The sequence below is a fragment of the Ricinus communis genome, chromosome 7, assembly GCF_019578655.1.
Source record: "Ricinus communis isolate WT05 ecotype wild-type chromosome 7, ASM1957865v1, whole genome shotgun sequence".
Classification (NCBI taxonomy): Eukaryota; Viridiplantae; Streptophyta; class Magnoliopsida; order Malpighiales; family Euphorbiaceae; genus Ricinus; species Ricinus communis.
Window position 1 is genome coordinate 28,110,169 of NC_063262.1, and position 15,083 is coordinate 28,125,251.

At 36.3% G+C, this 15,083-nt stretch overlaps 2 protein-coding genes across 4 annotated transcripts; both read right to left on the minus strand.

The window, feature by feature from the left end:
* Positions 1 to 9,937, minus strand: LOC8278417 (probable pre-mRNA-splicing factor ATP-dependent RNA helicase DEAH4). 3 transcript variants are annotated; one of them, XM_002514912.4, is made up of 17 exons: positions 9,634 to 9,930; positions 9,460 to 9,552; positions 9,250 to 9,354; positions 8,706 to 8,923; positions 8,181 to 8,233; positions 7,960 to 8,076; positions 7,050 to 7,141; positions 6,784 to 6,870; positions 5,630 to 5,844; positions 5,320 to 5,412; positions 3,254 to 3,377; positions 2,555 to 2,708; positions 2,204 to 2,273; positions 1,481 to 1,635; positions 878 to 1,053; positions 516 to 804; positions 1 to 421 (listed from the first exon to the last, which is right to left on the minus strand). In XM_002514912.4, the coding sequence occupies exons 1-16, from the start codon at positions 9,831 to 9,833 to the stop codon at positions 648 to 650; spliced, it is 2,109 nt and encodes a 702-aa protein (XP_002514958.1). In that variant the 5' UTR covers positions 9,834 to 9,930; the 3' UTR covers positions 1 to 421; positions 516 to 647. The 3 variants fall into 3 exon arrangements, with proteins under 3 accessions (XP_002514958.1, XP_015572283.1, XP_048232990.1); XM_015716797.3 differs by having other exon boundaries at positions 2,555 to 2,711; positions 9,634 to 9,928; XM_048377033.1 differs by lacking the exons at positions 1 to 421; positions 516 to 804 and having other exon boundaries at positions 892 to 1,053; positions 1,467 to 1,635; positions 2,555 to 2,711; positions 9,634 to 9,937.
* Positions 9,938 to 10,209: 272 nt separating this feature from the next.
* On the minus strand, positions 10,210 to 14,481 carry LOC8278416 (putative ankyrin repeat protein RF_0381). The gene is made up of 4 exons (XM_002514911.4): positions 13,981 to 14,481; positions 12,803 to 13,078; positions 12,120 to 12,257; positions 10,210 to 11,950 (listed from the first exon to the last, which is right to left on the minus strand). The coding sequence occupies exons 1-4, from the start codon at positions 14,293 to 14,295 to the stop codon at positions 10,397 to 10,399; spliced, it is 2,283 nt and encodes a 760-aa protein (XP_002514957.2). The 5' UTR covers positions 14,296 to 14,481; the 3' UTR covers positions 10,210 to 10,396.
* Positions 14,482 to 15,083: the final 602 nt, after the last annotated feature.

The following is a 15,083-nucleotide window of genomic DNA, read 5'->3' on the forward strand; positions in this document are numbered from 1 at the left end:
TGCTCAATCAATAGCTACAACCATTTACTTCGGATTGCGTACCCTGCTTGTTGTGGTTCGCAACCGCAACAGACTTTTAACAAACTCAATCCTATGACCCATGAACAACAACAGACTGCCCAAAACTTGAGTTTGCTTAATTTAAGACGCAATCAATTATAAAATACAGATGAACCTGCTGACTGTCTTCAGAATTTCTCAAATCTCAAAAATTAGAGACTTTCGACATAAGATTTGAATCTTTCCTTTCGATGTGCTGTGAACGCAGCCCAACAGGACAGCAAATTGAAGTTTTGCAAGACTGATATACAAACGCCAGTGGGTGTGATGGAGAAGATAACGCTGCGTAAAGCCCCAAATAGTCGGACTTCGGGCACATAATTTGCTTTCACAGCAATGCTGTAGTCTCATCCCCCAAGGCCTATACATAAATAAGAAATCATACATGGAGTTGAGATACAGCTGAAAATATAAGTTACAGAGACAATGAGAGAGAGAGAGAGAGAGTCACTGACCCCTAAGTCCTCCTGACAATTCCGATTTGGCAATTCCAATTCGAGTTATAATCCCATAAACAGGGAGAACTTTATCCAGTACATAACATGCCAAATCCCATCCTTTATATAAAGCACAGATAATGACCACGCTCATTTCTTTGCTTTACGCGCAAGAAAACGCTCCCTAGCTGACTGAATTCTACTTTCAGGGTCATCGGAAACCCTAGCACTAGAAAGATCCACTTTCTGCGGCAAGTCTGAGATCTTTCCCTCATTTCCATCTCTTGCAATTTGACCAAGACCCCCACTGCATAGCAAAAGGTGCAGTGAGCCTCGTATTGTAATATTTCTCCTTGAAATACCAGAGAAAATTAACTTACCTCAGTTTGTTGATATTCAGTTTCTTGAGCTTTTCCAAGACGGGATCAACCCAAGAATTCTCCACAGCACACACATTCCGCATGTATGGACGGGAGGTTGCAATGAGCTCATGGTACAAAATGAAGTTTGGGAACATTCCATATTCATCACTTCTTAGGACAGAAGATGGATGCACCTGATACCATAAATAATTTAGCATCAGGACTATTTTAAAGATTAAAAAAAACAGATAGTTACAAGTAGTAGATGTTACCACTTTCATTAGCGCACTTCTAACTGCTGTACTATTTAAATTTTTTTATATGATTATTTACGTAGATATACATAAAAGTTACATGCACCTCAAATCACATGCACCAGATACCGGGAGAGTAAAAAATTTAGGATCACGAGTTCTTTAGCAGGAGCCTCAACCAACAAATTTCTCTAATATAAATAAAAATATTCGTAAGTTTTTCTAGACATTTTAGGAACATGACTTTTTGAAGCATCATTTTTTGCAGTGAAGCTTGCTCAAATAAAAACTGAATCAACTTAACCAAATTCTATTGATACCCTACAGAGAGAATTCAAGTTAAGAACATATACCAGCTTCTTTTTACCTGAACCAGTTGATGCTTAAAACCTATAGTTCTATAGCCATTGTGATGAACCATCCTCTCAGCAAGTTGATTAGCATAGCCCGCACACAAGGCTTTCCTCAAATTCTTATACTCCTCTTCCCGTTTCTTACAGCCTGCCCGTACATCTAATGATCCTGCTTCATATACAACACAATTCATTAGGAACTGACCCAGAATGATAATGACAAATATATACCTGGAGCTGAAAAAAGAAATGAAAAAAGGAAGTGGAAAAGGACAGAAGACTGCAAAGTGGACAAAAAATAGACTTTCCTGCACCATCTCATTTTTCACCCCAAAAATTCATTTGTGATAATTGCCACAAATTGTAGAAGTTTGATCTCTTCAAACTAATAAATTATAATAGCTACTGCCACTATATTGTTTTTTGACAGTTCAAACATATTACAGAGAAGAAACGGAAAAGCCACGAGACCAGAATAAATTATGATTGGAAAAATGTAAATACAAGGAGAAGCAAATTACAATATGTCCAACAGAAAACAAATCAATTACAATTGTTTCTTGGTGACAATAATAAATTGGAAAACAACAACCTAACATATGAAATGAGACACCACCACAAGAAGTCGAGGCCCTCTCCTCTTCGCAAAAAGTAAAAATATCAGAAATTATTGTTTCTTTATCGTAGGCTCCTAAAAAGTTCATGAACTAGTACATATAGAAAACAAAAACACTGACCCTTTGCTATTTTCTGCATTATCTGACACAACTGTTTCCGGACATCTTTGACAAACTTCATTCCCCGCACCTGAAGATGGAAAATTGAAAAACATTATAGCAGCCAAAACATCAGATTTACCAAAGGAGCAAAACAAACAAGCATGTCTCTTGGCCTCTCTATCACCATTTCACTGGCCTTCTAGTCCAAAAACAGCAAAGTCTGTCTCACATGTTTGAAATAAGTCTACAAGGATGGACCATATTTTGCGGCTATAAAACCACGTCACATTAAACTTCACCGTTTTAGCATAGTGGTTTATAAGTGTCAGTATCTAAACTATCATACTTTCTCAAGAAGACAAAAGGTACCTGCAAACCATTTTCTTTGCACCAATCAATATCATAATCATTTTCATCCCAGTCCAGAAAGATCTGCAGCAGCTGGATGTGATCGCCCAAACCACACCCATCAGGAAGGTCAAACTCAAAGGAGGTGTGTTTCCGCTTCTTTTCAGTAGTCCTGCTGCTGCAAGAGAAAAATGCATAATTAAGCCAAAGGATAGTCTGTCTGGGTTAAACAAGAAATTCTTGGGGGTCCAGATTAGAAGAATGAATTGTTGAGTTGACCAGCTTGCTTAACCTTTTGGGGGCACCACAAGTAAGCTTCAAATTTTACGTGTCAGCATTAACAGACATTGCTTAAACAACATTCAGATGCAGATGGCTGATCTTAGACACTAGCAACTCTATCATTGCAAGGAAAAGGTGAAATGGAAAAAGAGAAGTAGCATGAACATTCAATTGGGAGATGAAGTTTATGAAATTAGTCAAAACAGAAACCAAATGTCTAAGAGGGGAAAATATGAAAAAACTAGGAAAGCATGAATATGCAGCTCTTAGACAAACAGCAAATCTACTGGTTTGGGTTTCACAGTTTCTCAAAGATGAGATATTCAGTCTCCTGAAATTATTCAAAGTACACCGAACACAGTTCATTAAAATAAGAAAAAAGGAATAAACAACATCAGATAAGTGTTCATCTCATCTTTAAGTCCATTTGAACCAAACCTTCGACTGGGAAGTAATGTGGTTTCTGCTGATAGCATAGCAGCCACAGTCAATGCCTGAGACAAGCAACCATTCTCATTTGCCTCCATTAAGGTTCTTGAAAGTGAGGGCTCCAATGGAAGTTCTTCACAAAACCACAGCAAAGAATCAGTACTCTATTGAGGTATGTTTGTGTGAACCATACAAAAATTAAATGCTATAGCTTTGGAGCGTGGACACTAGGAAATTAAATTATATAACTGTTCAATACTTTAGCGTTCTGGATGCTCATGGCAGGTTATATTATGGTTTTGGATTGCAAATGCAGAGATAATTATGTGCTTTACAATCAGGGTTGGCAACAGACATAACCTAAGGATCTTGGTAAAAGGGAAACGTCCATCCAGCTCTTTTTCAATTGCTTAATTACTTCATTATCTTCTTTCATCACCTTTTATTTTAGTGATAGAAATTGCATCTAGTCCTTAGATTTGCAAGACTTGTGTCCCTTTAATTTTGGTAATGCAAATTGTATCTAAACTATAGATTAAAGAGTTGAACTTAAATCCAATTATAAGCATGAATGTGACACTGAGCTACTCTTTAGCTTTTGACAAGTAATCAAGCTAAACTTTCATATTGAGAGATTTGAAAGAGACTTTTAGCATGAAATAGAACAGAAACTTGAAATTCGGGATGGTCTTTTATGTTTAAGACTTGCTACCATTAGCCAGCAATCTTTACATATACTTTTCTAAACAGTATTTTTGTTTTGGAAAAATTCAAACAGTCTATTAAATAACAAGTGTAATGCATAAAACTCCATTTTTCATGTTATAATATAGCTATTAGTTTTTCTTTTTATTTATTTACTCTTTTCCAATTTCATGCTGGCTATCACTCATCAAGAAGTTCATTTAGATGGTGTATTACTACCCAAAGCACACTTCATATATTTTTTGGCCCTTTAGGAGAATAGGATGTGGTCCGGATGTTAGCCATTGGAACAGAGCAGGATAGCTGAAGCAGAGAAATGCCTCTTATCATCCTATATCCAAACAAGCTGAAGGGTAAGTTTTACTAAACAGCAAGATCGCCAGCTATGACTTAGTGATGATTGGCCAGCTAAGACCAACATGTCCCTAAGATGAGGGTTGCAGAAATGAAGTTGCTAAAATGCATGATGAACAGAGTTTGTACTGAGTGCATTAAGGAAAAGGTAGGACTAGTACATATTGAGGACAAACTGAGGAATGTGAATTAAGATGGTTTTGTCAAGTGAGTCGTAGACCAACTAATGCACCAGCTAGAAAGATTGAGCATATTATGGCGGACGGGGTAAAGAAGCAGAGGGGTAGAATTAAAATAACTTGAATATGGTACAAGAGGATCTAGTGGCTTTAAATTGTGCAGTATGGAAGAAAAGGATCCATATAGGAGAACCAACTAGTTTTGGATTAAGGCTTAGTTGAGTAGAGTTGAGTACATTTGACCTGGAAAAACAAATAAATAAGGGAGAAAAGAAAAAAAAAAAGGAAAAAAAAAAAGAAAGAAAAGCAATAAGAACTCTCAACTCCCAATCCCCCCTCCACTTTAAATTAATTTCAATCAAAGATGGGCTTGAGATCTAGCTAATAGAAGAATCATTTATGGAGATTTATTTATAAGAGCTTTTATTTTTAGTTAATTAGAGGAGATACAATGCAGCTGAACAAGGTGAAGACATTATGAATTGTCCAGCACCACTGAAAAATAGATCCCCAAATAAGTGCCAGACAGAGATACCCATACAGTTCAGTCTCATTATAGAAACCTTATTTTAGAGGTTTAGTGATGCTTTAACAAGTTAACAGGTTAATGGCCATAAGTAGCAAAAAATTAATGCAACCCTATTTAAATGGAAAAATCTCCTAAAATGAATGATATGCGAAGCTGAAAGCATGATTACATAGCATACAACTAATAGTAGTTCCAGAGAACAGGTATGATCGGTTTAAAGCACACTAAAAAAACTGCAATGACATTTTCCTTCTAAATAATATATACTATTGCACTTTAAAACTAATAGAGGTAACAAGCAACAGTACCGGCCATTGTCCGCCCAACACTAGTAATGGATCCATTTTCATCAATAGCATCAATGAGATATAGCTGTTTCAAAGCATCTTCTAGTGACTCATCTGCAATTCAAAGCCATTCAGATTTAGCAAATAAATCCCACATCACAGGAGATAATAATGATTAAAGTTGAAGTCATAGAGTGGATGTATTGAAAAATTGATCAATCATGTTCTACAGAGGTCATTTGAGAACTGGAGAATCTGCAAGTAGATATAGGAAAGCATATGTATTTGATTCTCCAGAAGAATAATATATAAAACAGAAAGGAGTGCTCACATGAAGGGGGATCAAGGAAATCAAACTTGAGAATGTCAATATCCGGAAGATCCAATGATTTCAAGTAAAGGACACTGCCAGCAAGTGAAGATCGCTGTATCTCAGGAACTGTTACATCAAGGAAATCATCTTCGTAAACCATAGACGGGTATAATCTGTAGCACTTCCCAGGTCGCGTTCTTCCTGCTCGTCCTGCACGCTGATTGGCTTGCACTCTGCAGCCAGCCAGTACACAAATCCAAAACATTACTGGTGTAAGAAAATGATTCGTATGAGAGATTGTTATATTGACAATTTGATAGACAAAAATGAAGGACAGCTGTGATCACTTAATAGCTATTCTGTTCATATTTCTCCTTAGCAAAATAATTATGTTGGGAAGAGCAAAATATATTGTAATATCAATGACAGACGTACACGTACTGTTTCTTATAGAAGCCAAGCATAAATTCTTAGGGAAATAAACAGGTCCATTGTGAAGGAAAAAAAAGTCACCAGTGAAGCTGTGTTGCTACAGAGAAATTATCCATAAATGCAAAATAACCACTTATAAAGCACCTAAAATATTCTTTTATACATTCTGCCAAAAGAAAAAAAAGGCATTAAAGCATAAATATTGTATATGGAACTTAAACTGAAGATCAAGGACCTAGAAGACTTGCAAACCAATTTCTTTATGGCAGAGAATACCTGCCTTTGAAAATATGTAACATCTACTATCTGTATAAAACCTAAGAAAAGACAATGAAAAGGGATGAAGGAGAAGGCGATGTGACAACAAGAATTTCCAGGTAAATTTAAGAACTCAACCTCAATTCCTCTAGATAAAGTTCACAAGAAACAGAAACAATGAAGAGAAGAATATTAGATTCCAAATCCCTCTTTATTATCTAGGCAGATTCATGATAAGAACGAAGGCTTGCAGAACAAAATTATTGTTAATCTTGTCAAACACAGTTACTCCTATTTGTACATGCTTAATAAGATTGCCTACGGAGATAAATAAATAAAAATATGCAACTTTGTTTGAGAAGATAAAAGAATACATTCATACTTTGATGTCATAAAGATCAACATATCAATAAATTAGGCAGCTGCGAATATTATGTATATGCCATGAGAAACACATACATTATGAACATATGACTACTTACTTGCTGATTTGTACAACATCAAGGGAATACATGCCTGTTGATGGGTTGTACTGCCGTTGCTTTACATAACCAGAATCAACAACATACCTATCATTCACATATTTTTGAACCCAACATAAGAGTTCAAATGGAAAAAAGAAGACAAACAAATTGGCAGAGCCATCATCTTGAAGTGGAGATTGGATTATGTAAAAAGGGAAACAAGTTGCATACAAAAAAGACCACCAAAAAGTAGTCAGCTTTTATACAAGTTCAAGTCTCCTTACACAACACCATCAACAGTCAAAGAAGTTTCAGCAATGTTTGTTGCAACAATAAAGCGTCTACAATTAGGCGGCGGAGGAGCAAATACACGCACCTGTAGTATCATAGGAAAGATTAAGCCGTCAACCACACAAAGTATAGGAAAAGTTGAAGGCCTCAATATAACCACACAGAAATTTCCTAATCTCATTTTAGATGCTCAACACCAAAGTGAGAATGGGAAGGAAACATAAGTCATATGCTAGAAAAGCATGCATTCAGATTTTGTCTACATAGCAAGTACTATAAGAACCACCTCGTAAAATTCAGTACACTATTTCTGCTATGCCAATGCTCTGAACAACCTGCTATTACTCATCAACCAGGCTAATCATATTCACAAATGGGCAACTGTAATAGATGGATTTTAATTGCTTCTACCACCAATCAACCGGAGATATGTTTCGACCTTTTTGTATTATCTATCTAATAAATATGGAACTGGACCTTATTATGCTAAAATTTTCAGGCCTTTGAGTTTGAATGTAACACAGGATCAGATACCATTTCTCCATGTTCAGAGCATATTCTCTAAAACGAGACCTCTTTACCAAACTAACACCCATCAATTCAGTTAATTACTACCAACAAAGGTCATAAGACTCCAACTCACTTGATGGAGTGTATAACTCCACCGAGAAGCTATCATTGCACTCTTGAATATGAGCTCAACCGATAGAGGAGTATAAACCAGAAAATTTCAGTTCTGGGAAAGACTTCAAATTTCATCTATGCCAGTCAATAAAATTTGAAAAATGTGCAACTTGGAACACCCCAAAGCTCTGGATATTTTTTTTGCAGGCATAAAATTAAATAAATAAGCTAACTCTAATGCGACATGAGAAAGGACCAAAAGAAAAAAGGGAAACATGCCTGTAGATCAGGTGGCAAGGAACCATGGAGTGGAAGGATAATTGCATCCATGCAGGAACCTTCCTCTAGGCTTCGAATTCTATCCTCCAGCTTCATCACCAACTTCTCTATATCATCCTGCATAAGGCCACGTCCAGATTTAGAGTCAATTCAAGCATTCAATGATTGACATCAAACTCAATAAATAAACAGAAGTTGAGATAGAGCCCAGTCGACCTCACCTGTCCAGTCATGAATATCAAGATGTCTCCTTCAGGTTCACGAGTATGTATATCTGCAAGGAACAGTTGATAGAAAAACAATTTCATAAATAAGTGACTAATTATCAAGTAACAATTTATCAAAGAAAAGATGGAATATCTTATTCCCTTTTCATTCCTCAGGAAGGTGTTTGTGGAATATAAAATGAAATGCATGTGCAGAAAGTGCTGAGAGATGTCAGCTGTTCCAATATACTCCATATAGTGTAGAAAAATATCTCATTGAACTAGCAGCCAGCAGATAGAAAACTTGAACAGCTAAAACGCATTTAATAACATCCACCCAAACGAGCCACTGATGATTAAAGAAGAATTAAACTTTTATCTGAAATAAAAACAAGCTTCACTTTAAACTCTAGTGCAGAAAAGGTCAATAGAAGATTGCTCAATATTAGTTCGATATATCAGATGAACTCCTAGACGTGATGAGATTGAATCATGACACTTATTTGAAGCCAAACACAAAGGACTGATGCTGTGTTATACCAATAGCTGTTTTTAAAGCAGACTCAATATAGCTCGTTGGACGCTCCTTGCTGTACATTATTTCCACGGGGTATAACTTTCCAGGGACATTCAGTATAGGGCAACCTGAAAAGAATTCTGATACTTTTTCACCATCTAGAGTTGCTGATGTGATGAGAACCTTTAAATTGGAAGCACGCAATTTAACCAAGCGTTTCACCAGTCCCAATAAAACATCCCTGATAAAGGAGATCCATAAATCAAAAGACACATGCAAAGGTGTCCAAACTCTTAAAGTTAATTACATAATGCTACAATGTAGAAACATTACACATATATAGGCTATGATAAGGTAAACTCATCAATCATGTGCAAGAATTTTTTATTTTTTTCCAAATGTGCAAGAATTCAATTCTTGCAAAATCATTTCATCTGTGCCGTTACTTCAGTTATTTAAAGGTATATCCAGCAACCATAGCCTTCCCAACATGAAATCGACTGAATAAAACTCAATTCAATTTAATTATTCATTTGTGACTTTCCAAACATTAAATACCGATCTTACGTGTTCAAACTTCTCTCATGAGCTTCATCCAATATGATAACTGAATACTGATTGAGCTCCGGACCAGATAGACTTTCACGAAGAAGGACTCCATCAGTTAGATATCTGAACAATTTGCAAAACTCTAAAGTAAGAAGCCTATGGACATGAGACATTGTATAAACAAATAAAACTAATAACAATTCCTAGCATTAAAATTGAATTGCTTACTTAATTCGTGTTAACTCTGAAGTCCTATCTTCAAACCGAATAGCATAACCTACTTCCTCTCCAAGCGTTACTCCAAGCTCTTGAGCAACTCGTCTACAAATAAAGCAAAAGTCATGATTGGTAATAATCAGTGGTAATTGCAGTAAACAGTGAGTTTTGTTGACAATTTTTCACCTTGCAACAGATACTGCAGCGACTCTACGGGGTTGAGTGATGCCGATGATTCCGGATTTAGTGTAACCTCTGCGGTGCAGCATTTGAGAAAGCTGCGTGCTCTTGCCTGAACCAGTTTCTCCGATGATTACTACTACTGGATTCTCTTCTACTGTTTTTATGATTTTATCTTCGAATTGTATAATTGGAAGATTCGCCATTGCTAAACAAAGGTACTGAACAAATCGCAGAGACAGAATTGCTGTTGTTAAGATTATTCAGACTTGAACTGAAAATCCGTCAGTTAAAATATTTTAGGCGGCTTGCGTGCACAAGAAAACGGCGCCGTTTTTTATAGCGTCAGAATATTTTTCAAAAGAAGATCAATTTTCTTTTTCCTTGTATTTATTTATTTTTCTGAATTGTTATTTCTATTATTATTGTCATAAGATGGTTTCGAATTATTATAAAAATATCAAAGATTTAGTTTCTTCAAAATAAAAGAGACCGAGATTTTATTAAATTACCATCGAATCTCAGTAAATTAATTTTTTTACATTCAATTAAACTAATTATTTCATTTCCATACAGGTCTAGTTTAATGTAATTTTCTTTTACCTTAAAACGGATTAAAGCTCCAATATCTAGATATTCGAAATCCAAAATCTTTACAATGGATGATTAAAGAAGATTGCTAAAAAAAGTGATACTAGTAGTAAATGCAGCATTTGCTATTGGCTTCTCTACATAAACTATATAGCAAAGGAACTTCCTAATTCACCTTTCACAATTCACTTTTCTTCTTGCCAAAGATGGCTTCCCTTGTCACAAGTTTGATTCCCCTTACCCACAATTCAGCCATTTCAGTCCCACCTTCACATACAAAATGCACTTCCTTGTTCTTTGTAGTGATAACATGGAACATTCCAGGGTCTTCAACATCAAATTTTCTCCGTCGATTCCACCGAAACTTTGAACTAGGGCCAACCTCAGCCCCCCTGCAGATCACATTTCTCTTGCTCGACTTGCCCCACCGCAGCACTCCCGCAGTACCCACCATCCTCAATTCTTTATAGTGAGGAGCTCCTTTGCCACCTCTTGTATGCTTCTTAACACGAGCTCCGCCCAAAACAAGTTGTCTCGCTAGTTCATCTAATATTACACTTTCTGTTTCGTCTCCATAATAACCATTCTTTCTTGCAATCAAGAGTGCTGTCTCGCGTCTTGCATTCTCAATATCACAGCTTGCCCCACATGAGATCAGAAGTTGACATATCCGACTGCGGCCTCCCATTGCAGCTAGCATTAGTGGGGTGTATCCATCGTCATCAGATGCATTGATGTCGTAGCCTCTTTTAACCAGCATGGAAACCAGGTTTAAGTCTCCACGCCGGGCTGCGCGGTGCAGAGCATGAATACCAGCAGAATAGTCATACCCTTCTTCAAGGGCATACTCTAGCATCACCTTTTCAATTACTTCATCATGGTGGTTTAACTCTGATAAGCGAATTGCTGTTTCTCCGTATTTGTTTTCTAGCTTTATGTTAGCTCCTGCATAAACAAGTAGCCTGAAAGCTTCAACATGACCACCTGCTGCAGCGATCATAGCAGCAGAGAATCCATCATCATCTTGTTCGTCGAGATCAATATATGATCGCTCAATGAGCTTTTTCAAGGCCTCGATATCATTTGCCTGGATTACAAACATCAGGGGAGAAAATACAGAGGCATTGCTCGACTTGATATTCTTCCCAGCTTGAATCACGGTTACCACAGCTTCTTGGAAGCCAAGTGCCCATCTGGTTGACATTGCAATTGAGCTAACAGACTGACCGGCTGAGTTAACCAAACCAAAATCAGCACCAGCAGAGGCCAGCACTTTTAGGCAATTCTTTTGCTTATATTTTGCACAAACCATAAGAGCGGTTTCTCCAGAATCTGTTCTAGAATTGAGATTGCAGCCAGCAACTATCAGCTGTTCAAGAACTTTAACTGATCCAAGACGTGCAGCCAAATGAACAGGACGCCAATCATTTTTTGAAGTTGTTTTAACTGGAAATTCTTTATCTGCACCACAGTTCAGTATCACCTCTGCTGCTCTTGCATTGTTACATAGGATAGCATGGTGGATTAGAGACCTCCCAAAGTGAAGGATGTTGGGAGAGAAGTGACGGAGGAGCATGCGTAGTATAGCACCACTAGCTTCAAAATACTCCACCGCACACCAGGTAATAAGGTAAGCTTCAGCTAATCCAGCACCAACTCGAAATTCTTCGCCTGTGTCCATGTCCCAAGACCAGGCTCCCAGCTTCACCTTGATGTCCATCCTGACATTGACCTGTTTCCAATTCCAGTAGGTAAATAAATGCCATAGTAGACTAAAGTAACAAATAGATATGTGATATAACTTCTATGGCCTAACACATCTCAGACGTGTTATTTCATTTTAAATGCCATGTCAAAATAGTTTCTACAAGATCCATATTTGACGGTGATTTTGCAGTCACCTGTAGCAGCAATCTGACTACTGATGTCTGTCGACTAACGACGGCAGCAGCAAGTGCATTACAGTCAACGTTGGCATACAGAGAAGGCTTTGAAGATCGAAGAAGAACCCTATCAATTGCATTGGCATCCACACCACACTGCCACCATTAATATGGTCAAAAATCAGTGAGCAATAAAAGACGAATAGGAATCTCTAGATTGAGTCTAAATTTGGGTGCTTCTATAAATGGCAAAGACAGAAAAATCCTTGACCGAAATTGCAAATAATGAAACAATTCTCTTTGAGTTTGTTATTAGTAAAACTGTAGTGCATCTGATCTCTCATATTAGGTAATCCCCATTATTGATCTTAAGAATTCAAGCACATAGGACATCCATAAAACAAAATTGAATTGCTTTAGTGGTCTAATGGTAATTCATTTTGTTCAGAATTTTGCCATTTCGATCTTTAATGGGATCACATCTACTAAAGAAGGGAATATCTGCCATGTGGTCATGCCAAATTGATTAAATAAAAGCAGAAAAAAATCTAGGCCTCAAGAGTGCTTGTTCTGACTATCTGAGGTTCATTAGTTCACCTTCTCACTGATCATCTCGAACTACTTAAAAAATCAAGATACAATTACAGTAGTTTTCTGAGCTACCAAAAAAAGAGAGCATTAGTTGATAAATTATAAGTTACCTTAATGAGAGTGTCTACTACATTGACAAACCCTCTGCAGCAAGCAGTGACAAGAGCATGAACAGCAACCTGTGGTCGTATCAGGTCAGACCCCATGAGCAGCTCTGCGTGTCTGGCCTGCCCTAGGTAGCTAGCCTCCAATAAAGCCTCCTCACATGCCTCCTGAGATGCCCCAGCTTTCATAAGCACCTCTAATACATCTAAATGGCCCTCCCTTACTGCTGCTGTTGTGGCATATCCTCTAAACAGCATCTGATTTACATTTGCCCCAACACTCTGCCGCATAAAAGACACCACACTGTGATTATTCACACTTTGTTCTGTACATTGTTTCTAGCTACCAGAGAACACAGAATCAAGAAAAGTACAAAATCAACCTTACAATCATTATATTGCACATTACTTTTAAACTCTAGTTTTCCATGTATAATTACAATCCTGCCAAAAAAAAACCCACTCGATAGCATATTCCAAAAGCTGTCAGGTCCGATAATAATTGAACCCAGATTTTAAATAAGCTGTTTGATGCTAGAAATCTGATCTTTTCCACTAGTGAAGAAACTTTAGACAATTTTGTTAATTGAACACGTTGGAGAAGAGAAAAAAATGAAAGTATCCAAAGTGATAGCTATATCTAGAAATTACTTCATTATCAATATAAAAGGAAAAAGATAATAAAATCTGCAGTATCACGTAATATCTCTCAGTTTTATCTGTCAGATTCTCTGTGCAAGTATCACGCTGGGTGGCGTACAAAACTGAACCAAAGATATCCAGAACAAATTTCTACCAACAGTTACATAATCCTTCCTTAAAACAAATCAGAATAAATAAATAAATAACTCAATCAGAATAAAATAAATCCTTGATCATAATCACTTCCAAACCTTTTTTACACAAGTAATCTTTGAAAACAAATTGAAGCTCCCGAACAAACTTGATTAGGCCTTGTTTGGAACACAAATGTTTTTTCATTTCTTTCAAAATGACATGTTTGTTTTCTTTTGGTCAAGACATTTTTGTTTTCTTCAAGTTGAAAGAATCGAATTCTTGCATTTTTAACCACGAACAGCAGCTAAATGACTAGAAATTGAAAAACAAAACAAAAAAAAAAAACCGAGAAACGGACACTAAAATAATAATCAAACAATCAACTACTGCTACTACGACTACGTTACCAGTAACTTCCTGAGGAGAGTTAAATTCCCGTTATGAGCGGCAAGAAACAGAGCAGTGACATCAGTCTTGAACTCCTCATACTCAACACGAACTTCATGTGGGGATTCATCGCGCAATAAGACCTCTGTTTTCTTTGCCTTCAGGCTCACTGTCCCAATAAAGTTAACGTCCAAAAAGGGATCATCGCCGAGACAATCACAGGCCAACTTCAAGTCATTAGCATGCGAGGCATCAACGAGACGCTGCGGAACTTCAGCCTGGTAATCTATAGGGAAGACCTGTTTTCCAGCTCCCGAGCTGCCAAACACTGTCATTATTTCCTGTTAGTGTTTGTTTGCGTGAAGAGGAGAAAGAGAGAATAGGGAGACAGAGGAGGGAAAGCTTAGCAAAGTGTTCTTATTAGGAGCGGTTTAAACAGAGAAAAAACAGAAAAGAGGTTGACCAGGTCGTGATTATTAGCGTTAGGATTTAAGAAAAATAAAATAAAAAAGAGAAGGAGCTTATTAGAGATCTTTAGGGTCCACCTAAATAACGTCTTAAAATTATCATTCCGAGTGATCAATAATAATAATTTAAGTAAATGTATATAGATTTTTTTATTTATTATGCTGAAAATTTAGATATGTCGAGCATTATTCTTACCGTGGTAAAATACTATTTTTAAAAATTATAATAAAGTTTCGTGTCAAAATTTAAATTTGATATTTTATCTTTATCGTCTTATTTACACATTCTACTAAAAATATTTATTCAAAAAGAATTCTAATTAATTTTTTTATAAAAATTTACATATGATAAATTCACTAATAGAAGAGATTAAAGATTAAAAATATATTACATCTTAAAATAAATCATAAAAGTCTATTAAAAGGAATAAATGTAGTGACTGTCCAAAAAAAAAAAATTACTACCATTGTGTAAAATAAATTCAAATCTGAAATTTTTTAAATCTTCATAAAAAAAGATATTAATTAGATAATCTAATTATTAGCACTGTTCACTATTCTTTCTTTTTTAATTATTGAAAGCCGAAAATATTATAAACTAACTATTTTTTTGCTTTCATTATAAAAATAATAAATTTTAATAGATGAACGGAAAA

Coding starts and splice junctions, on each gene's coding strand:
- LOC8278416 (XM_002514911.4), bottom strand. CDS start 14,295: ATGACAGTGTTTGGCAGCTCGGGAGCTGGAAAACAGGTCTTCCCTATA. Junction 13,079..13,980: donor CTCTCCTCAGGAAGTTACTG/GTAACGTAGTCG, acceptor TTTATGCGGCAG/AGTGTTGGGGCAAATGTAAA. Junction 12,258..12,802: donor TAGTAGACACTCTCATTAAG/GTAACTTATAAT, acceptor TAATGGTGGCAG/TGTGGTGTGGATGCCAATGC.
- LOC8278417 (XM_015716797.3), bottom strand. CDS start 9,833: ATGGCGAATCTTCCAATTATACAATTCGAAGATAAAATCATAAAAACA. Junction 9,553..9,633: donor GCTGCAGTATCTGTTGCAAG/GTGAAAAATTGT, acceptor CTTTATTTGTAG/ACGAGTTGCTCAAGAGCTTG. Junction 1,054..1,480: donor TTAAGCATCAACTGGTTCAG/GTAAAAAGAAGC, acceptor TTATGGTATCAG/GTGCATCCATCTTCTGTCCT.